This window comes from Myotis davidii, unplaced genomic scaffold (assembly GCF_000327345.1).
Source record: "Myotis davidii unplaced genomic scaffold, ASM32734v1 scaffold266, whole genome shotgun sequence".
Taxonomy (NCBI): Eukaryota; Metazoa; Chordata; class Mammalia; order Chiroptera; family Vespertilionidae; genus Myotis; species Myotis davidii.
Window position 1 is genome coordinate 4,522,612 of NW_006300032.1, and position 21,387 is coordinate 4,543,998.

Below are 21,387 nucleotides of genomic sequence, written 5' to 3' on the forward strand. Positions count from 1 at the left end.
GTGTAAGTTGGTGGTCTAGTTTCATTTTTTTGCATGTATCTGTCCAATTTTCCCAACACCATTTATTGAAGAGACTGTCTTGACTCCATTGTATGTTCTTGCCTCCTTTGTCAAATATTAATTGAGCATATTGGTTCGGGTCAATTTCTGGGTTCTCTATTCTATTCCATTGATCTATATGTCTGTTATTATGCCAATATTATGTGTCCATAGGTTCTGCATATATGCATACAAGGTTTTTGGTTGATTACCTCCCACCCACCCTCCCATTCTTCCCTGCCTTCCCGCTGACATTCCATACTATCTTCCATGCTTCCATGTTTCTGGGATCCTCTTCATTCATTGGTTTATTTTGTTACTTAGATTCCACATATGAATGCGATCATGTGATACTTGTCTTTCTCTGACTGACTTATTTCACTTAGCATGATACTCTCCAGGTCCCTCCATGCTGTCTCAAAGGATAAGAGGCTCTTTTTTACTGCTGCATAGTATTTCATGGTATAAAGGTACCACACTTTTTTATCCATTCATCTACTGATGGGCACTTGGGATGTTTCCAGATCTTAGCTATTATAAATTGTGCTGCTATAAACATAGAGGTGCATACATTCTTTCTGATTGATGCTCTGGATTTCTTTTTTTAAAAAAATATATTTTATTGAGTTTTTACAGAGAGGAAAGGAGAGAGATAGAGAGTTAGAAACATCGATGAGAGAGAAACATCGACCAGCTGCCTCCTGCACACTCCCCACTGGGGATGTGCCCGCAATCAAGGTACATGCCCTTGACCGGAATCGAACCTGGGAGCTTTCAATCTGCAGGCTGACGCTCTATCCACTGAGCCAAACCGATTTCGGCTCTGGATTTCTTAAGATATATTCCTAGAAGTGGGATCACTGGGCCAAATGACAGTTCCATATTTAATTTTTTGAGGAAACTCCATACTGTTTTCCATAATGGTTGCAGCAGTCTTATGCCACATTTTTAAAAGTCAGTGGAAGATTTGGTGTTTGAAAACAAGGAAGGTTGTGGATAAATTATTGGTTGTTGGTTGAAATATTCTGCTCTTACAAAAGAAAAGTGTTTAATGCAAACAATTATTCCTGTACTAATTTATATACTATAAAACATGAAAAATCTCTTGCATACTTCAGATCAAAGGCTAGTTTCAACAAGATTTTCTGGAATTAAGCACATTCTTTTGAAATTAAGAAGCAGTAGGAAATGTACTATGTAAAATCCAATTAACTGGGTATAAAATTCAGACTCTGCAATTATCTGGCCCTGCTAACCCGAGGTCTAATTTTATATACTATCTGTGAAAAAGGGATATGAACAAAAATATTTATATAAATCCAGTATAAATTACTCACTTTATTTCCCTGCCTAAACCATTTAATGGGCCCCCATATCTTTCAGGACAAAGCTCAAACTCTTGTAGAACATTTATAGGGCTTCCCTCTCCAGCCTCTTATCTCCCCCACACCACCTGGTTTTCTCTTTCAGTTACTCCTCATTCTGACATCTCAGACATCACCATTGTTCTCAAACCTTCCTCCTTCTCCCTTCTTCCCAGCATATAGTAGGCACTTAATACATACTGTGTCATTACTAATAATATTATTACTGACAATAAAGAAAAGTGGACATGTTTAAAATATACTTTCAAGGTAGAGTATTCAGGTGTTTCTGAGCACTTGTGTGTAAGCGAGGTAATAAGGTAAAGGGAGAAATCAAAGATGACACACTTTTGTCTTGAGAAATGAAAAAAAATTATTAAGAAATTAGAGCTAATTACTACAAATGAGAAAAATAGAAACATTGAGTGATTACAAATTTTATTTTGCTTAGACTAAATTTAAGATGCATATGTGAGGAGGATATTAACATGGAATAGGATACAGGAGTTTGTAATCCCAGAAGGGGGTAAGGACGGAAAATAGAGATGGTATTTAAAGCAACAGAAATCATGAAATCCCTCAGAAAAAAAAAAAAAAGATGTCGAAAGAAAGTGGAAATGGCCACATCAAGGCCAAGAGGAGGTGGAGTAGGAAACAGAAGAAGCAGTGAGAAAGGAGGAAAACCAGGAGAGTGGTGCTCCGAATGTGGTTCAAGAAAGTGGGAGTGTCACTTCTATTGAAAGCTGTGAACAGGTGAAGTAAAATGAAGCCTAACAAGTGACCACAGAATTTGGCCACATGGAAGCCATCAGTGACACTGACAAGGGCAAGCAAGGTGGAGTAGAGGCAATGAAAGTTCATGCAGCGTGGGCTGCAGGAAGAGGCAACGAGAGAAAGTGGTGACCACGACTGTAGAAGATCCCTTAAGCAGTTATGCTGAGAAGAGGAGCAGATAAATAGAGCCGTATGATGGTGATAGGGGATAAAGGGAGGATTAGATTTTACTGCTGGGAGATTTAGACTGTGTGCGTGAGATAAGAATCATTTCAGAGAGAGGAAGACATTACAATATGGGATAAAGAGATAGTATCTGCAGTATGAGGCCCTGAAGGACACAAGGGGGTGGCTTTGTAGAGGCCGAATGGAAGGGCTGGCCAATGAGTGCAGCTCTTCTATGCTAGCAAGAGGGAAGGCAAGGACTTCAGTACACCTGCAGGTCTGTGAATGGCTTTGGTGTAGGAAGGTGAATACTTCTGTTTTCTCCTTGATGGATGAATTGAGGTTATCAGCTGGGAATTGGGTGGAGTTGTGATGGGGAGGTTTGAGAGGAAGGGGTGTGAAAATGTGGTCTGGAGCATGGGGAAAAGAATACACTAGAGAATATCCTCGGGCAGAATTGCCTGAATGCCCATTTGCAATTTGTCATCATGAATTTGAAATAAGACAAGTCATTATATTTCCTCCAGCAAATGTCAAATCTAACCTCACCCTGTTGCCTCTTCCAACTCCTGCCCCTACTTTAACTTGGCTTCATCTGTTAGTCATGCTGGATGCCAGTTCTGTGGGAAACCTGTGTTGCTCCTCCAAGTCTAGATCTGATGCTCTTTTTGGTCTCTGTTACCTTTGTTACTACCATACTGTAATCCACTTACTTACCAGTATCTGCCAGCGGAGCATAACGTCATGGGAGGCAAGGACTTTTTTTTTTAAAAAAATATATTTTATTGATTTTTTACAGAGAGGAAGGGAGAGGGACAGAGAGCCAGAAACATCGGTGAGAGAGAAACATTGATCAGCTGCCTCCTGCACACTCCCTACTGGGGATGTGCCCGCAACCAAGGTACATGCCCTTGACCGGAATTGAACCTGGGACCCTTGAGTCCATAGGCCGACGCTCCATCCACTGAGCCAAACTGGTCAGGGCATGCAAGGACTTTTTTAATCTATGTTGTTCAAGTTCTACCCCAACTTCAAACATAGCACTTAGCATACAGTAGGTGCTGAACATATATGAATTGAATAAAAGAAATATGGCCCAAAAGGCAAATGCCAATGTCTCCAATTTTCACATCAGCATCGAGAACATTTGCATTAAATGTTAATTTAAAAGAATTCTTACCTATTTATTACCAATCCACTAACAAGTTCCTTGAGACTTAGAGTTCAGCTTCCTCTTGCTGCAGTTCCCAAAGTTACTATGTATGATAGTGTACAAGTCAACTTCATTTTATTAAGTTTTGCCAAATGAACAAAGAAGCCAGACAAGAGTGTGGTGGTCACCTGAGGGAAAGCAGGTCGGGGAGGTAGTAAAAGGTAAAGGGGATCAAATATTTGGTGATAGAAGGAGATTTGACTTTGGGTGGTGAACAAACTATACAATAAATATACAAATGATGTATTATACAATTGTACACTTGAAATCTGTATAATTTTATTAATCCATATCACCTCAATAAATTCAATTAAAAAAAGAGGTTTGCATTTTAGCTGACTTCCTTTCCTCAACTCTATCCTCTAAAAATGGTGATTGAGGAAGATTTTTATCATATAGTAGCAATGGTAAAAGGAGAAAAATAAGCACCAAAACTTGTATTTAAATGTGTAGTAGAACTGCACATCACATTTTACCTACTAAATAGTTTTTCTTTTTCAAATTAGAAACCGACACGTTTAAGAAAAACTATAACGCATATTCCCCGCATATTTAAATACTTGTTAGAATGATTAGGAATATTTTGAGAAGACATAACTTAGATTTGAAGTTAGTTTTCATACAAAGAATAAATTTAGCACACACCCAATATGGATATTCACCTTTGTTGATAGGTAACAGACATGTTTTTCCTTTGATTGTAAGTCATCAGAGTGACTTGCCCAATCAACAAGTATTGCAACATTTTACAAAGATGCAAGAATGCATGTAGTAATTCACATGATCTTCACAGCACCCAGAATCTTGAGATGTACTTTTAAAAAATTACATATATATGTATATGTATGTATGTATATATATATTTCAGAGAGGAAGGGAGAGAGAGAAATAGAAACATCAGTGATGAAAGAGAATCATTGATTGGCTGCCTTCTGCATGCCCCCCACTGGGGATTGAGCCCACAACCCAGGTACGTGTCCTTGACTGGGAATCAAACCATAACCTCCTACTTCATAGGTCAAAGCTCAACCACTGAGCAACACTGGCTGAGCTTATCTCCAATATAAGTAAAATATAAGTAAAACGTAGCTTAGAGAGATTAAATAAAGGTCATACAAAGTCACAGAGGTCATAAAGAGCAGAGTCTGAATTTAAACCAAGACTGGTTGGGCTCCAAAATGGGTTTTCTTTTAATAAAGCAATGTGGCAAGTCCCTTATCATAAGCCCCTTATGATGGCTAAGGTCTTTTCCAGTTCTAATAATGGATAATTTCTTAAGAAACAAAGTTCCTCATTGCACATATTTCTCTTCTTGGGTTATCAGTCTCACTAGTGGCTGGGAGATACTTCAGTCTTCTCAGTGTCTCTCCTCTTCCCCTGATGTGCACATGTGGACACAAGCTTTACACATAGTGACTCAATGGGTAACCTTTCTCTGAGCAGTAAGTAATACTGTTTCCATTTATTTTACTATTGGAATCTTTGCTGCAGAAAGCAGGAGGATTTAAAAAAAAATGACCAGTACAAATAAATGTTTTAGAGATGCTTGTGAAATGGGTGTTATGTGAATGTATTTGTACATAAAACCTAAATTTACTCTACTTTTTCATTAGTTTAAGTTTTTAGTTTCTAGGTATTGGATTACATACTTGTTGGAAAAGTAAATATTTACTTCAGTTCTGTATAATGCTGAGTTCACTCCTGCCATTAGTTTATTTTAATAGTTGTAATGTGACCACTGAGTTTAACTCTGTAATTGGCAATGCACATTATCAGCCAGATGAACATTAGACATACAACATGATATGCACCACTGAATTATGGAAGGCATATGTAATAACAAACATTTGCATGTTGCTTTATTTAACAAGAGTCATTATAAGAATGAACTCACTTCACAGATGAAGAAACAAGGCACAGAGAGGTCAGTGACTTGTCCAAGTTCAAAATGCTAGTAAGTGGCACCTGGAAAATACTTTGAGAGTGCATGAATATTACAAGCTTTTTAACACTGGCATGGCGTGTTATCAACGATTAGAAATAGGATCAAAGAACACTATACAGTCTTGAAGACGAGTAACAAATCCTTGGCTCCAGGAGCACCAAGTGCATCATGTATATGAGGATTCAAAGTCTGAGTTGGAAAAGGGTGACTAAAGGAAATTATAAGGAACCCGTGTGCAAGGGATATTGTAAAGCAGTGAAAAGAACACCGAACTGAGAGATGGCAGCCAGTGGAAGTTCATCTGTAAAACAGGGAGTTGGACTGGATGACTGGCAGGGACGCTCTGTCCTTGCCCCGACAGATAATGTCCTCTGGCTCTGCCCTAGGAGGCTGGCTGGCTGCCCTATGTCCAGGTGCTCCCTTGCCCTCTAACTTCTGCTTGGTTCTGTCAACGAGGAGGACCCATGGCAGAGACAGGAGGGGTGGGGGAAAGAAAGTTAAGGATTCCTCTTGAATCTCCCTGTCAGGTCCCAAAGGTTGTGGATCCTCTGAAGGCCTCTTGCTTTCTATGACTCTCCCCCTGCATGGGCGGTGTTCTCCAGGCCTGCACCCATGGGCACGCACTACTCCTGCAGTCCTCTTACGCCTTGCTCACATCCGTGGTATCAGTACTCTTGCAAATGAACTCCCCTCGGATTATCCCAATTCAAATGCCACTGGAACTCTGCTGATACTGCAAGAGTCCTCCCAGCTGTCATTGCACACATGCTTATTTGTGAACTACTGAACTTGGTTTTCTTGTCTTTTTTCCAAAGTAGTGACTCTTGTTTTTTTCAAGTGAAGTTCAGATGATATGAAAATTAGCAGAAGAAAGAATTCTGAGTTCATTCTCTTTTCTTAAAAGTACTAGTGGCCTGGTGCACAAAATTTGTGCGGGGGGGGGGTGGTGTCCCTCAGCCCAGCCTGTACCCTCTCCAATCTGGGACTCCTTTTGCAACCCGGGACCGTTGGCTCCTAACTGCTCACCTGCCTGCGTGCCTGATGGCCCCTAACCACTCTGCCTGCCGGCTTGCTCAGCCCAAACTGCCTGCCCCTGCTAGCCTTCTCACCCCCAACTGCCCCCCTTTGCCAGTCGAATCACCCCCAACTGCCCTGCCTGCTGGTCTGCTCCCCCCCAACTACCCCCCCACCAGCCTGATCACCCCTAACCGCCCCTGCCTCAGCCCCACCACCACCCTAACTGCCCTTCTCTGCTGGCCTGATCACCCCTAACCACCTCACCACTGGCCTACCTGCCTGCCTGATTGCCCCTAACCACTCTGCTTGCCAGCCTGATAGCCCCCTAATTGCTCCCCTGCTGTCCTGATTGACATGTAACTGCTCCCCTGCCAACATGATCATCCCCAACTGCCCTCCGCTGCCAGCCTGATCACCTCCAACTGCCCTCCTCTCCTGGCCTGATAGCCCCTAACACCTCTGCCTCAGCCCCGCCACCATGGCTTTGTCTGAAAGGACATCTGGAAGATCTCCCAGAAGGTCTCCTGGTCTAATTAGCATATTACCCTTTTATTAGTATAGATAAGAACATCCATTAACCCCAAGTAAGACAGAAGTCAAAAGTAGGTAAAATAAGGGCACAGCTTTATTTCACTACAAGGCAGTAAGTACATTGTCGTATCAAAAATTCAGTGCTAGTGATGTTGTACCAAACGTTGTTAAGGCAGCCACTGGCCACAGACCCTAGTCTCTCCAGCCTAGCCACAAACACAGGTTCCACATGTGCGGCAGTTCTCAAACCAAACACTTCAAAACCAAGAGGAATGATCAAACACATACATCTGAATTAAGGAACAGTCAGGCCGAACTCAAAACAAAACATAGGACACCAACAACATAAATCTCCCAAAAAATAAGTGCAATCCATGCTCTTATGAACCACAGTTAACAACAACAAAAAATAACAAAAAACAAATGCAAAAATCTCCCAAATAAGTCTTCCAATGTATTACAAAAGGAAAAAAAAAGTATACATATAAAAAATAAAAAAGTCTGAAATACTAGTGCATAGTCAATTACCTAACACCAAGTCTCTGTCCAAAGCTCTACTGCTTCTCTCATACTAGCAGCATGTCTACAGGCTAAGACCATAGCAGCAAGACACATCTTTTCATTTGGCATTTACAAAATTAAATTACTGAATAAAAATATAATTTGTTTTATAAAACTATTTCATACAGTAATAATTTTTAAAGCAAGCCAACAAAAAACTCACCAAATGGTTTAGTACAATAAATGTACCTCCAATGTTAGTAACCATAAATGAGCGTTTACAATCTCGATTATCCCATGGTATTAAACCAACATTTATAGTAATGCATTGTGTTTAGTGGTTGAGAAAAGTGAAATATTGGAGTATCATATTTTGGGTAAAATTTCAAAAACCTCATCATGAAAAAATACTGGTCTGTTGGATCCTCTAAAATACAGGTAAATCGCTTTATGTTTTAAAACATCTGGACTAAGATATTAACAACTGGATACAATTCATTACCTAATAATTTAGGTAAGACTGTTATTTATTTTTTTTAAAAAAATCCTTTTAGTTGGGTGAAATCTGATAAGATTTCATCCACCTAAAATGCACTTGGTGCCGCTCTCAACTGTTGTACCACAACAAAAATACGTTCTTCTCCCTTTCATGAAAAGTTTCATGTAGAGGAACGACATATCCTAAGTCGACGTGAAGTGTTCTGAAAACCATAATGCTTGTCTGGGAACGTCTCACATGACCAGAGTCCGGGTTGAGAAGGCATTCCCATATTTCCGAGCCTGACCGGAGGCTGTGACCTGATCTTCCATCTTCCCACAGGATGCAGCTTCCCAGGCCCCGCTACAAGGCTGGTGGGGAAAAGAGGGCAACAGCAAGGTCAGACAGGAAGCACATATGTTAGCACCCAAACGGAGTCCCAATCCTAGCACCGCCAGCAGAGGGAATTTTGACCTCCAGATAGCAAGTGGTGGACACCAGGGAGCCTTGGTCAGATAAAATTTTAACTCTCTGACACCCAGGAGTCCAGCAGAAATTGTTTATACCTACGAGAAAAAAATCCACTCCAATCAGTATCTTAAAATATAGCCACATTTTCATACTTGAGTGCCTTTTGTCTATTAGGCAATTTTACAAAGACAAGGATGGGGATAAAAATTCCCCAGACACCAAAGGTGAGCTCTATTTACCCATTAAGCAAACTCGTGAGTGCGTGAGTTCTCTAAATGAAGAAGCTCTCATAAGTGCTAGAATTGATCACCAATTCTTAAACATGCCATATGGGTTTTTTTAAAATAGCAATTAAATAAATAATTTAGAATATCTGTTTACCAGGAGGGCTTACTTTTATTTATTTATTATTTTTTAAATTAAATCTTTATTGTTGAAAGTACTACATATGTTCCCTCCCCCCATTGACCCTTTCTAGCCCCCGTCCCCCACTCCAGGCCTTCCCCACCCTATTGTCTATGAACATGGGTTATGCATTATGCATACAAATTCTTTGGTTGATCTCTTCCCACCCAGCCACCCACTCCCGCCTTCCCTCTGAGAATCCAATCTGTTCCATGCTTCTATGTCTTTGGATCTATTTTGTTCCTCAGTTTATTTTGTTCATTAGATTCCACAGATGAGTGAGATCATGTGATACTTGTCTTTCTCTGATTGGCTTATTTCACTTAGCACAATACTCTCCATGTCCCTCCATCCTGCCGCAGGATAGCTCACTTCTCAAAGACACACTGGAAGATGGAATGGGCAGCATCCAGACCCAGGTCCAGTGCCTGGCACCTCACACACATGATCTTATTTGCACAGCACTGCTACCCCATGAGGGGGTTTCATTCTCTCCTGAGTTGGGCAGAAAACGGGCACTCAAGGAGTGGAAGTAACTTGCCCAAGGCCACTGCCAGGGTAAGTGATGGTGTGGCTTTGAGTCTAGGTCTGTCTTCCACAGAGCCCCAGCTCCTGCCTTCCAAACCAAAATAAGTACTCTCTGTGCCCTACTTGGTTCTCAAAAGGATCTGAGATGCTCACAAAATAAAGACAAGATAACAGGTTTTAAAAAGTGGACAAGGAAGGGCCACAAATAAATGTATAAAAATTAATAATAATTGTACTTCCCATGAAGCACAATGCACCTGCTAAGTGTAAACCTCAGTTTTGGCCCTGAGCTCTCCAGCAGTCAGTGCAAAGAGGGAAATAGAAACACAGACTCAAATCTAAACCAATGGTTTTAAAAAAGCACAACTATGCCTGGTGTGGACATCAAAGAGATGTTTCTTTTCCACAGGACAAAAGAAGAATAAGAAAAGAAAGGCCTCTGCTCTCTAGAGCCTCGAGTTCCCTTCAGGAGGCAGAATGAACACATGAGAAACAGCCGGAACAGTGAACAGAGTGTGGTGGCAGGCCAGGGGAGGAGGTGATGGGACACCCAGGAACTGCCAGGGCAACACTAGGGCAATGATTTCCAACCCTTTGCATCTCATGGCACATCTCAACTAGTTACTAAAACTCTGATTTGACAAAACAATAGGTATACTTTCATTCATTCACATTGGATGGCTATTGTGTCATTTGTTGTTATTGTTAATTCTCACTCAAGAATATTTTCTCATTGATTTTTAGAGAGAGTGGAAGGGAAGGGGCGAGACACAGATGGAGAAACATCGATGTGAAAGAGACACATCAATTGGTTGCCTCTTGCACATGCCCCGACCAGGGCCAGGGATGGAGCCCTTGACTGGAATTGAACCCAACACCCTTCAGTCCAGGGGCCAATGCTCTACCCACTTAGCCAAACCGGTTAGGGCTGTGTCACTTTTTTAAAATTTGAAAATCTAAGGGAAAAGAGGTCAGTATCTACATAGTCAGGAATTGCATGTTTTAAACATCCTGCAGCACACCAGTTGAAAATCACTGCTATGGGGAAAGGGCAACAATAGGCAGGATTTGGGTAGACTGGACAGAGACGAGTACATGAAGGAGTCAGGGAGCTGAGATCTGTACAGTCTTTGTGGGAGGACCTGGGAGAGAGGAAGAGATACAGTGCATTAAATGACCCTTCACAGGTGCTTACGACACACCTCCCATGCTTCTTAGTGTTTTACATGATCATCTCATTTAATTCTCACACAACACACGTGAAACACTGTACCTGTTTTACAGACCAGCCATTTAAAAGAAGAGAGAATTTAGGGAACATCCCCAAGGTCACCCAGCTAAGAAGTGATGAATCAGGAATGTGAACCCAGGTCCTAGTGGGTGTAAGAAGCTGCATCCACTAGAGTTCTTATCAGTGGACAATTGTGGGGTCAGGCCAGGAAGGCCTTGGAATGCAGAAAGAAGCACTTAGTTGGGGTGTCGAAGTTATCAGACTTTAGCAAGGAAGTATGATAAATCTGAATGAACGTGGTGATGGGGTTTCCTCACCTCGTGGCTGGGACAAAGTTTCAATGACATAAGGTGTATAGCACATGTGTCTAACTTGCAAACTTTCATAGGACACAAACTGGGTTCACTCACTTCTGCCCAGTCTGCCACCCATCTCCACCGCCAACATCAAAGGCACCGGCCAGGTTTACGCATGTTTACCCCAAAAGGCTCGGAGGCTCCACATGTAACCTGAACTGTATGACATAGCAAGGTGGATTATTATCGCAATATTTTCCCGGAAGTGGATCACAAAGATGGCAGGACAAAGATGCCAGGCATCAGGGCTGACTTCTGCCACTGAGCCACTTTAATGTTTTCTCAAGCAAAAATCATCAGGTACTTAGAGCCTCCTATGAAATAGTTCTGAATAAGTGATGTTTCGCTAGGTTCAAACAAGTCGATAATTCTCATACAAATTTCATGTTTTAGTTACTTGACTGTTAACATTTTTCAGTGCAGTATTGAAACACCAAATTGACACAGGTAGCCCAATTAAAAAATAAAATGCAATGCTATCATTTGAAATCTTGAGCTCACATTTGTAGTCACTGTAGCAGTGTGACATATAATTACTACCATTTGAGAGCAAACAGCTTTACTATGGTGGATGTCTACCATGAAGTATTAAGCAGTGCTTGAAGTGCTTGGATCTTACAAAGCTAGTGTCTAAAGAAGTAACAAAATGAAATATCTTAATATCCTAATATCCTATGTGTAAATCTGAAATTACATGAAGATACACACAAAAACCAAAAATACAAATTTTGAAAAAATGCATTCAAAAGATGGAGGGAAAGGGGAATCTAAGTGAGAATGGAGATGAAAATGAGGAGCAGGGAAGAATGTTCGTTTTTCCTGCTTAAGAATTTTTCTACTTAATTGTGCTTCAATTAATATAGAATTAATTTCTAAAATACTATGTTGAAACAGTCTTATGCTTGCTTTTACTACACCTCTTGGTTAAAGTCAAGCTCTGATCCTTGGCTATATGATACTTAAGCTAATTCATAATTCCCAAAATCTGTTTGGGAGAATCTAATTCCAAGTATTACCAGTTCAATATATTTTCAACTTGAAATGTGGCTGTGTTCTTGCTGGATCTACCGCACGCTATTGCTTTATTCGTATTTGGCTCTCCTCCAGGACCAGATGTTTAAAATATGATCAGTATAAGGAAGGTACCATATATTTTCAAGTGGGATTTTGAGATAAACTTTTCAGTCAACTTTTCTTAAGTCAAAGTGGAATTTACCAAGAAATAAATCAAATGGACTGAAATATTCAAATTCCAGAAAGCAGAGCATTTCAGGGGCATATAAGCCCTGAAGCTCAGGGCCTAAGAAGGGCAAGACGACTTGGAACACCTGACTCTCCCAGTGCAAACACCAGGACAGAGTACCACTGTGTACAAGAGCCACTGTGTGCAGAACAATAAGCCAACAGGTAAGTGTGCGGGCACCTCCTTTTCTGCACCGTGAGAGCACAAAGCAAACACTTCTTACAGCAATGAATGAATAAAACTGGTCAGAGCGGGCACATACCCACACCTACAGCATGAAAGGGAGAGCAGAAGGCCGAGTACTTGGGTAAGAAAAGAAACACTCAGGTCCAACAGCCCAAATGGCAGCTGCCTCCTCTTCTGCTATTTCCTTCTCCCTCCTTAACTTGAAGCTCTGGGGCCCTGGGCCAACTTTTCATGCAGACAGAATAGTTTTGACAAACAAGGATTAAATGTCTTTGGGCTGGAAGAAGATTTTTTAATACTGTCATGTAGATCTTTGTGCATCCTCCTCATTCCCTCTCTTTAAATTTTAGTTTCATTTACCATAAAGGATTGATAAGAATTACAGATTTGTGCACACAAATTCTTGTTAAGTTACTAACCCATGGTACTATTGCAGACATGTCACTCTCCCCAGATTTATTTCAACATTAATAATCCTACCACACATCCTCCTCCTCTTGCCTGCAAGCCACCTTGCTTATCCTGCAATCTACCTTTACTGCCCCTGGGCAGAAGTGAACTGTAAACAGACTGTCAGAGCTTTCACTGAGATATCCTGCTAAAGCACTTTAAATAAATACTCGGATCCTTTGTAGAAAACAGAAGAAATAAAAGGAGACAAGACCATGTCCGCAGGTGGTTTTCTGTCAGATTATCTTCACATTTTTCACTTAGAATATGAATAGTTTTTTCATCATGCTGAACAACAACTACTATTATCATTACATTCAAATAGCAACCTCACACAATAGCTGCTGATGTCAAAGGCCTTGGCAAGGTATGTGCCCTGCAATCCGCAAGCCTAATAAGAAATTTGCATAAATCATAAAAACCAATGCAACTTGTGAGATGATATTATGTTTTTCTTTTAAATTATAAGCAGATATGAAAGTTGTCCAAAAGAGTATGAATAAGAATGATCTGATTTTTCTATTTAGCCCATCTGAAGAAAATAGTTTGGGCTAAAATTATAAAAGTCAGAATTCTTTCTTGAAGGGGCATGTTTTTAAAAGTATCAGTTATAATAGATAACAAAGAAATATTTAGTTGTATCTTGAAAGTCAAGGATGAACCTGGGTGAACTGTCACTAAGATAAGGTTATTTTAGGTTTCCAGATTTTTCTCAGGCATAAATGCCACCCTATGCATAAATGCACAAAACAATGACTGTCCCTAACTTCAGGATGTTAACTTTTCATAGTAAAGAGCCCTAAAAATTAGGAGAGACAAAGCCCAGGCAGTGACAGGAAGTTGCCTAATCCACCAGTGCCTCCACTTCCCGTCCAAGCCTAAATTAACAATTGCTAATACGCAGGGACTTTGCCTAAATTTGGAGTTTGTCCCAGATATCTCTAGGGGTCTCTTCACTTTACATCTTTATAGATTTTCCAATAGTTTATATCTTATAGCCTAGGGTGTTACAAATTTTTGGAAGAATAGCTCTTTCCTTAGTCACATATTAGTTCCAGACTATTAAGATTAAGCCAAGTGCCAAATTGCTCTAAAGTAAGTCTATCTTTGCTGGCCCGAGGAAGATTCAATGTCATAGTGTTAGCAAACCAACCCAAACAAAATCACCACATCTTGTAATATCTGGGGCAGGGCACCCTGAATTGGAGAACTTGACATACCTTCCTACTCATTTAGCCTTTCTCAGGTCAGCCCCAAAATTATACCCAGCAAACTTGCTTAATTTATTTATTTTTAAAAATTTTTATTGAATTCATTAGGGTGACTTTGGTTAATAAAATTAAGTAGGTTTCAAGTGTACAACTCTATAATACATTATCTGTATATTGCATTGTGGGTTCACCAACCAAACTCAAGTCTCCTTCTATCACCATTTATCTGCCCCTTCTCCCCATCTCCCCTCGACCCACCAAACTTGCTTATTATATAACATATCCTAAAAGCAGGTTGCTGAAATATTACTGACAGTTATGCAAAATTCTTGCCAGGACAAGTGGAAAAAAGTGACCCAAAGGGAAAACCAAATGAATATGAACGTATACGACAACACACTGTACTAAAGAATGCCCGGAAAGCTCGATGCCACATGGAGACAGACTGTTTCCATATCTGTTGACATGCCAACACAAGTAACAGAAAAAAGAGAGAAAACCAGTAAGTCAGTTGTTTCATTTCCATAGCACCAATGAGATCTGACTACCTTTATTTCAGGAATCAGTTGAATCAGCCCTTTCTTTTGGTGACCCACTGACACAGTTCTGCATGAGTGGAACAGGGAATGAGACACAGTTTGCTAGAGGAAATAATACACCACAGTGCAAGAAGACTGGTCGTTGGTGAGGCCTCCTTGCCTGTGTTTCTAAGGACAGGGCTGCACACGGCCTTTGCCTAATAATAGACACCACCAATGTACACTGGCAAGTGAGCTGCCATTTTGAAAGCATTAGAATATCCACTTGAACTTTCTAGCAACCTTTTGGGATGAGTGAGGGATGTGCCATGATCCTAATTTTCAGACAAGAGCATTTTGATCTGAAGAGGCTAATGAATTAAAGACACGCATGCAATTAGAAAAGGATGGTGACTAGACTAGAACCCAGGTTCCTGCTATCTGTGTGGTAATTTATTACACTCCTTAGCAACACCGATCAGGCAAAAATGGTTTTACCCTATTAAAATATCATAAGTAATTTATATAAAAATAAGAGCAACCCAAAAGACACAAAGCTGAAAAAAGTGAGCTTTAATTATTTGTAATAATATTTTAAGATTTTTTTGATGTTGTGCAAATGTGTTTAAATTATAATGGCTTGAGAAATTGACTTAAACTCACTTTTTAGAAAAGTAAGGCCATGACAAGCCAAGTCAGGAAATTAAAATTTAAGGCTGTCATTCTGTGGTTACCAAAAAGAGGAAAGTGAGTGAGTAAAAAGCATATGAACACATCTTTTACATTTGGGTTTTAAATAGGAATAAAAGGAAATTATAATTTAAGAGAAAAATACAGAAGTTCAGAAGGCTTATAACTTAAGTACAGTTTCAGATCTACTCATAAAAATGTCGATCTTAAGAAATGCTTGGCGGTAAAATGTATTTATTTAAAATGTAAAGCAAATTGAAAGCATATTGAGGAAAATAGGCACCTCTTTTCTTCTTGCCGAGGAGGGAGTGTGTGTGTGTGTGTGTGTGTGTGTGTGTGTGTGTACACCCGCCGCAGGCTCTCTCAGGGTAACTTTTGAACAGCTCAAGCTTTCTAGGCTGAATGTTTATTTCCTCACTGTGATCATTTTTGAGCGTTTAGACTCCATTCTCTACCCTCCACACAAATGGGGGAAAAATGGTCCAAGATGAGGAAAATGGTCCAAGGTGAAAATCTCACATATTTTAAGCTACACAAAAGACACAAATATCAAACATGTCTCAGAACATTTATATTATGATTCCCTGCCTGCTTTTATAATTTAAAATTAAAGCACCTTAGAAACCAACAAGAAACCCAACAATTATAAGATTATGTAGCTGCCACAAACTACTTTTGGCAGATATTCAACATAAATAATTTTAAAAACAAATATAGCATTAGTTGTGCATAATGGCTAATGATTGCCTCTAAGCATTCTAGCTTATGTGTTAGGAGATATATGGAGAGTTCTGATTTATAAAATTTATTGCTTCTCAATGCACATAAGGAATGGACATATTTAGTACCCTGACTTTGGTCTCTACAGATATTTCCCACTAAAATGGCCAATCTTGGGGAAATGGTTGGTTTCTAGGAAGAGAGGAAGGAAATGTGGCTATTAAATTAAAGCCATTTGAATTAAATAAAATTAAAAATTCTGTTCCTCAAAAGCACTAGCCACATGACAGCAGCATACTAGTATGGAACATTTTCATCGTGGCATAGGTTCTATTGGACAGCATTGGTCTAAAGATTAAGAGAGATTTAAGAGGCTTAAACACCAAATGCAATGTGTGAAATTGTTTCAATTTTGATCAAACAAACAATAAAAAGATTCTTTTCTGGATTAATGGGGAAATTTAAATAAAGCCCAGGAATTAGAATATCAAGGAAGTATCATTAATAATGTCATCCACAGTATTAAGTTATATATGAAAATGTTCTTACTTTTACAGATACATGAAAATAAAATGTTACATTGTTTGGAATTTTAGAATGCTTCATAAAAAATGGATGAGATATAAAAAATGGATGGCAAAGTGTTAATAATTGCTAAATCTAATTCATAGAATATTTTCTAAACTTTTATGTATGTTTGAGATATATCATAATGAAATGTTAAACTCATAGCTTCTTGCAGTTCTAGTTTAATATATCACATGTATTTACACATATTTCTGTATAAGCATGTGCATTTATATGTACATGAAAAGCTGAACCGTGAGGCCCAGGATCCGGGCCTCAATAAGAGTAATTGGTCTGTGTGAAGTGTTACTGCCATAATAAAGCCAGCGATGATTAAAACCAAAATGACAGAACCCAGAGTTGCACAATTATGTAGTCTTCAATAAACTGTTCTTATACCTAAGGAAAGTTATTTAGACAACCAGATGGATAGATAATAGTTATGTAATACTGCACTATTACAAGTGGCAAATATTGTAGAAGTCTCAGAATTTTAAAATACTGAAGGAGTCATATTTAGTTGTTTTAATTAAAAAGCACTATGATAAAATATGTAGTTTGGCTAAAATCTCACTTAATATATGATTTATTGTAAGTATAAATAAAGTTTATAGAAGTTAAATGTATATAAAGTACTTTAAATCAAATAGGCACATCATTTAACAAAGGCACAATAGGTTCAATAATACCATGCATGAGAGATCTGCCTAATTAGGTCAAATTATCAATGGATACATATGATAAAGCACTGTTTTAAACAAACAAAATTACCAAATTGCATAAAAACCTATATATTGTTGAGCTAGGATTATATGAAGTATAAGCAACATATGCTTAAATATTTAGAATTATTTGATGCATTCTTAATGTTCATCATAAAAGTTTGAAGCATTTTAGAAATCACATATTTCGCCATAACCGGTTTGGCTCAGTGGATAGAGCGTCGGCCTGTGGACTGAAAGGTCCCAGGTTCGATTCCGGTCAAGGGCATGTACATTGATTGCGGGCACACCTCCAGTAGGAGGTGTGCAGGAGACAGCTGATCGATGTTTCTCTCTCATCGATGTTTCTAACTCTCTATCTCTCTCCCTTCCTCTCTGTAAAAAATCAATAAAATATATATTTTAAAAAAAAGAAAAGAAAGAAATCATATATTTCTATGGTATCAGAAGCTAGATCTTCATGTCACAAAACAAAGGAGATACTTGGTGTGTACCATTCATTCATTTAATAAATATTTCTTAAAATGAATTGGTTACCCATTATAACAGGTTCTTAAAGTAAATTTGAGCAGTGTACATCAGTAAACCATATAGTGCAGACAGAGGACTGACTCTAAAAATAACTTTCAGGTCTCAGTTATTCAGTTTAGTAGAATTGACAAATACCACTTTCACTGTTGGATGAACATAGCTGGCTTAAACTTAGTATATAGATGTCAGAATCGCTAGAGTTCCAGATAGGACTTGTTAACATGCTGGAAATACAGTTTAATAAAACAGAGCTATTACTTAATTTTGAATTTCAAAGATAAGTAATGTCTTCTTGAAATAAAATATAAATATGTTGATAATAAAGTTCCATACTGATTTTTTAAAAATGCAATAGTGTTAAAAACTTAAATACAGTTGACCTTTAACAATGTGAGGGTTAGCAACACTGACCCCTGCACAGTAGAAAATCAGTGTATAACTTTTGACTTCTCTAAAACTCAGTTGTCCTTTGGTACCCGTGGGGAATTGGTTCCAGGACCCCCTCAGGTACCAAAATTCACAGATGCTCAAGTCCTTTATATAAAACTAGAGGCCTGGTGCATGAAGTTCGTGCATGAGTACAGTCCTTAGGCCTGGCCTGCGATCGAAGCGTGAGCGTCTGGTGTGGAAGGGCAGGTCCCAGCTGACCTCTGGGCCCTGGGCAGCACCTGGGCCCCCAAGCCCTTGTGCGCTCCCCTCCACCTGAATTATCGGGCCCCCACCCAGCTCCCCCAGCACCTGGGAGCCAGGCAGCACCCCTGCCCCCAGCTGGTCGCCATCTACAGGAGATTGGCAGGGCATTTGGGCCCCACTCACACCCGACTTGGCCTGGCACCACCCGCTCACCTGCTCCACCATCCCACTGTGGTTCTACTCTCTTCGGGGGCCCATCGGGGCCAGCACTGTGTTGCCAACACCCATCATGCTCCATGCTATCCCCTGGTGGTCAGCACACGTCATAGCAAGCGGTCGAACTCACAGTAGAATTCCCAGTCAAGGGGACAATTTGCATATTAGGCTTTTATTATATAGGATAGTGTAGATCAGCCCTTTGCAATCATAAATTCAACCAATCACTGATTGAAAATACTGTTTTTGATCCAAGGTTGGTTGAATCTGTGGGTGTGAAACCTAAGGATACATAGGGCCTACTATTATATATTTATTGAAAAAAATCCGCATATAAATGGACCAGAGCAGTTCAAACCCATGTTGTTCAAGGGTCAACTGTACTGATAACTTGCAAATTTTAGATAACATATATTTTATATCAATACCATGTTCAACCCAATGGTTTTGGCTAAATACTAATTGGTTATGCCAAACACTTTTAGAATTCGATTTTAGAAAAATAACCAAGGGTTTTCACCTTAATCATAACTACTTAAGTGTACTTTACATAGTTGCTCTTTGAAATTTAGAATGCCTTTTATATACTACTAAAAATGTGGGTTGAGTCCCACAAGCTAAGTTACAAAATATATGCAAAACTTAATCTACCTTAATGTACGAATAGCACTTAGTCAAACTCTATGCTGTGGAAACCAAGGGCCAAGTAATTTAGGAAGGGAAAGGGAAAGAAAAACAAGGAAGGCATCTTCCTTCTGGAGCCAGGATCAGCGCCAGGTGAAACTAAGAAGTACAGTGGGGTCTTGACTTACGAGTTTAATTCGTTCTGAGACAGAGCTCGTTAAGGAGCTCGTTAGTTAACTCAAATTACTCTATCAACTCAATGCAAAAAATCGGCCGAGAGACAGCTGGTATCTCAAAAAACTCGGTAGTCGGGACACTTGTAAGTCAAGGCCCCACTGTAGCTACCTTTGCCTTGGCACCCTTCTAAACCGCCTTCAGGGTCCCTCTTGTGCTTTGGTGGAGTTCATTCCCTTTGTCATCTCCCAATTCTTTGTGATATTCTGAACCTTCTGCACATGGGGCCTACCCAGGAACCACTCCAGGTGCCCCACAAGCACCGACTCTGCCTATCCACACTTCGGTTAACAGTCACCTTTCACCAATGCCTGTTGGGTCAGATAGAGGCCACAGGAAAGCAATCTGATCGAATTAAGCATCAAAATGTGCCTAGAGCCCTTCCAGCTTTATTGCTTGCATTATATTATTTGTACCACTTGAAAAATAATGCTAAATATCACAAATCATTAAAAGGGGGAAATTTTAAGATACTCACAATCTGGAGAGAGAAGGCCTCCCCAAAGATGGGAAAGCCCCTTACAGAAAGGGCAAGCTCCCACAGCACACATCCTATTCCAGTGCACTTAACTCACAGGATACCCTTGACTGTCCACTTCTAAACCCCATTTATTTGTATGCTCCAAGGCTTATTAAGTCCCACTTCGCGTAGCTCAGGGAAATGGAGGGGGCGCTCTGCAGGTGGCTGGGCAAGGGGCTATTGAATGTTGGGAAATGCTTTAAATAATTTCGGGGAGTAAATTTGCATTCTTATTTACATCTGGGGCAGGATTAATTTGGAATTTGTTGTATTTCATTAACACATACTGACTTCAGAGTTACAAGAGAAATTCTTTTGATATGAAAACCCAGCAGCAGATGGTCAACAACAGGTTAGCCCTATGATATTGACACTTGACTTTCTTATTCTCATAGTTAAATATGTCATAATTATTTTTTTTTAGCTAGCTCATTTCAAACTTCATTTAAACTCTAAATAGCGGCTTGAGTTGATGGCTTAGTGATGAAGCATAAAAAATTTTTGGAACAAAAAGTAAATTATAGCAATGAACTTTATAGAATTTTTAAAAGCAGAAGGAGATATTGACACATGTGTAATATATGAACTTAGTCTCAGACACAGTAAGAAATGTTTCATCTCATCATGCATTGGGAACCTGCTCTAATAAAAATTTCCAGCATGTCTCATGAGTGGCAGCAAGGAATTTTTAATTTCTTGAAAAAATATTTTTATTGATTTCAGAGAGGAAGGGAGAAGGAGAGAGAGATAGAAACATCAGTGATGAGAAAGAATCATTGACCAGCTGTCTCCTGCATGCCCCGCACTGGGGATCAAGCCCACAACCCAGGCATGTGCCCTGACTGGGAATTGAACCCTGGCCTCTTGGTTCAAAGCTTGATGCTCAACCACTAAGCCACAACTGAGTTTTTATATCAAGAGTTGTTTAAAAGTACCACTCCTCTATGTCTAAAAACTCTTATCAAAGGATTATCGGTCGATGGACTGATTGATTGATTGTCAAAGTGGACTTTACTTCAGTAGCTCACAGTGGTCCTGCTCACCCCACATGAGAGAGGAGTCCTGATTGGGGTTGAATGGTCCACCTCAATTGTTGCCAGTTGCACCCAGCCCTGGGCCGGGGGAAGGACAGGCTTTGCCCAGCCCTCACCCCTAGGGAATGACTTTTAAGATACCAATGTTGGAATGGTAATTACCTGCAAGGGACTTGCCAGGGACCTGTTTTTAGGTACTGTAAAAGCTTTGAGAACGTTGTCTTCATCTTCTGATACTGGCGTCATTAAAACGGAACTTGTAAGAATATT

At 39.7% G+C, this 21,387-nt stretch overlaps 1 protein-coding gene across 2 annotated transcripts in view; it reads right to left on the minus strand.

Moving 5' to 3' along the window:
* Nucleotides 1-7,120: 7,120 nt before the first annotated feature.
* The window catches only part of MYB (v-myb avian myeloblastosis viral oncogene homolog), a 31,893-nt gene continuing 17,626 nt past the window's right edge, over nucleotides 7,121-21,387 (minus strand). For both annotated transcript variants that reach the window (XM_015572098.1, XM_015572099.1), the window contains 2 exons: nucleotides 21,280-21,387; nucleotides 7,121-8,398 (listed from right to left, as the gene is read on the minus strand). In XM_015572098.1, the coding sequence (XP_015427584.1) occupies nucleotides 8,282-8,398; nucleotides 21,280-21,387 (225 nt within the window). In that variant the 3' untranslated portion in view covers nucleotides 7,121-8,281. The remainder of the gene's footprint in view (nucleotides 8,399-21,279) is intronic.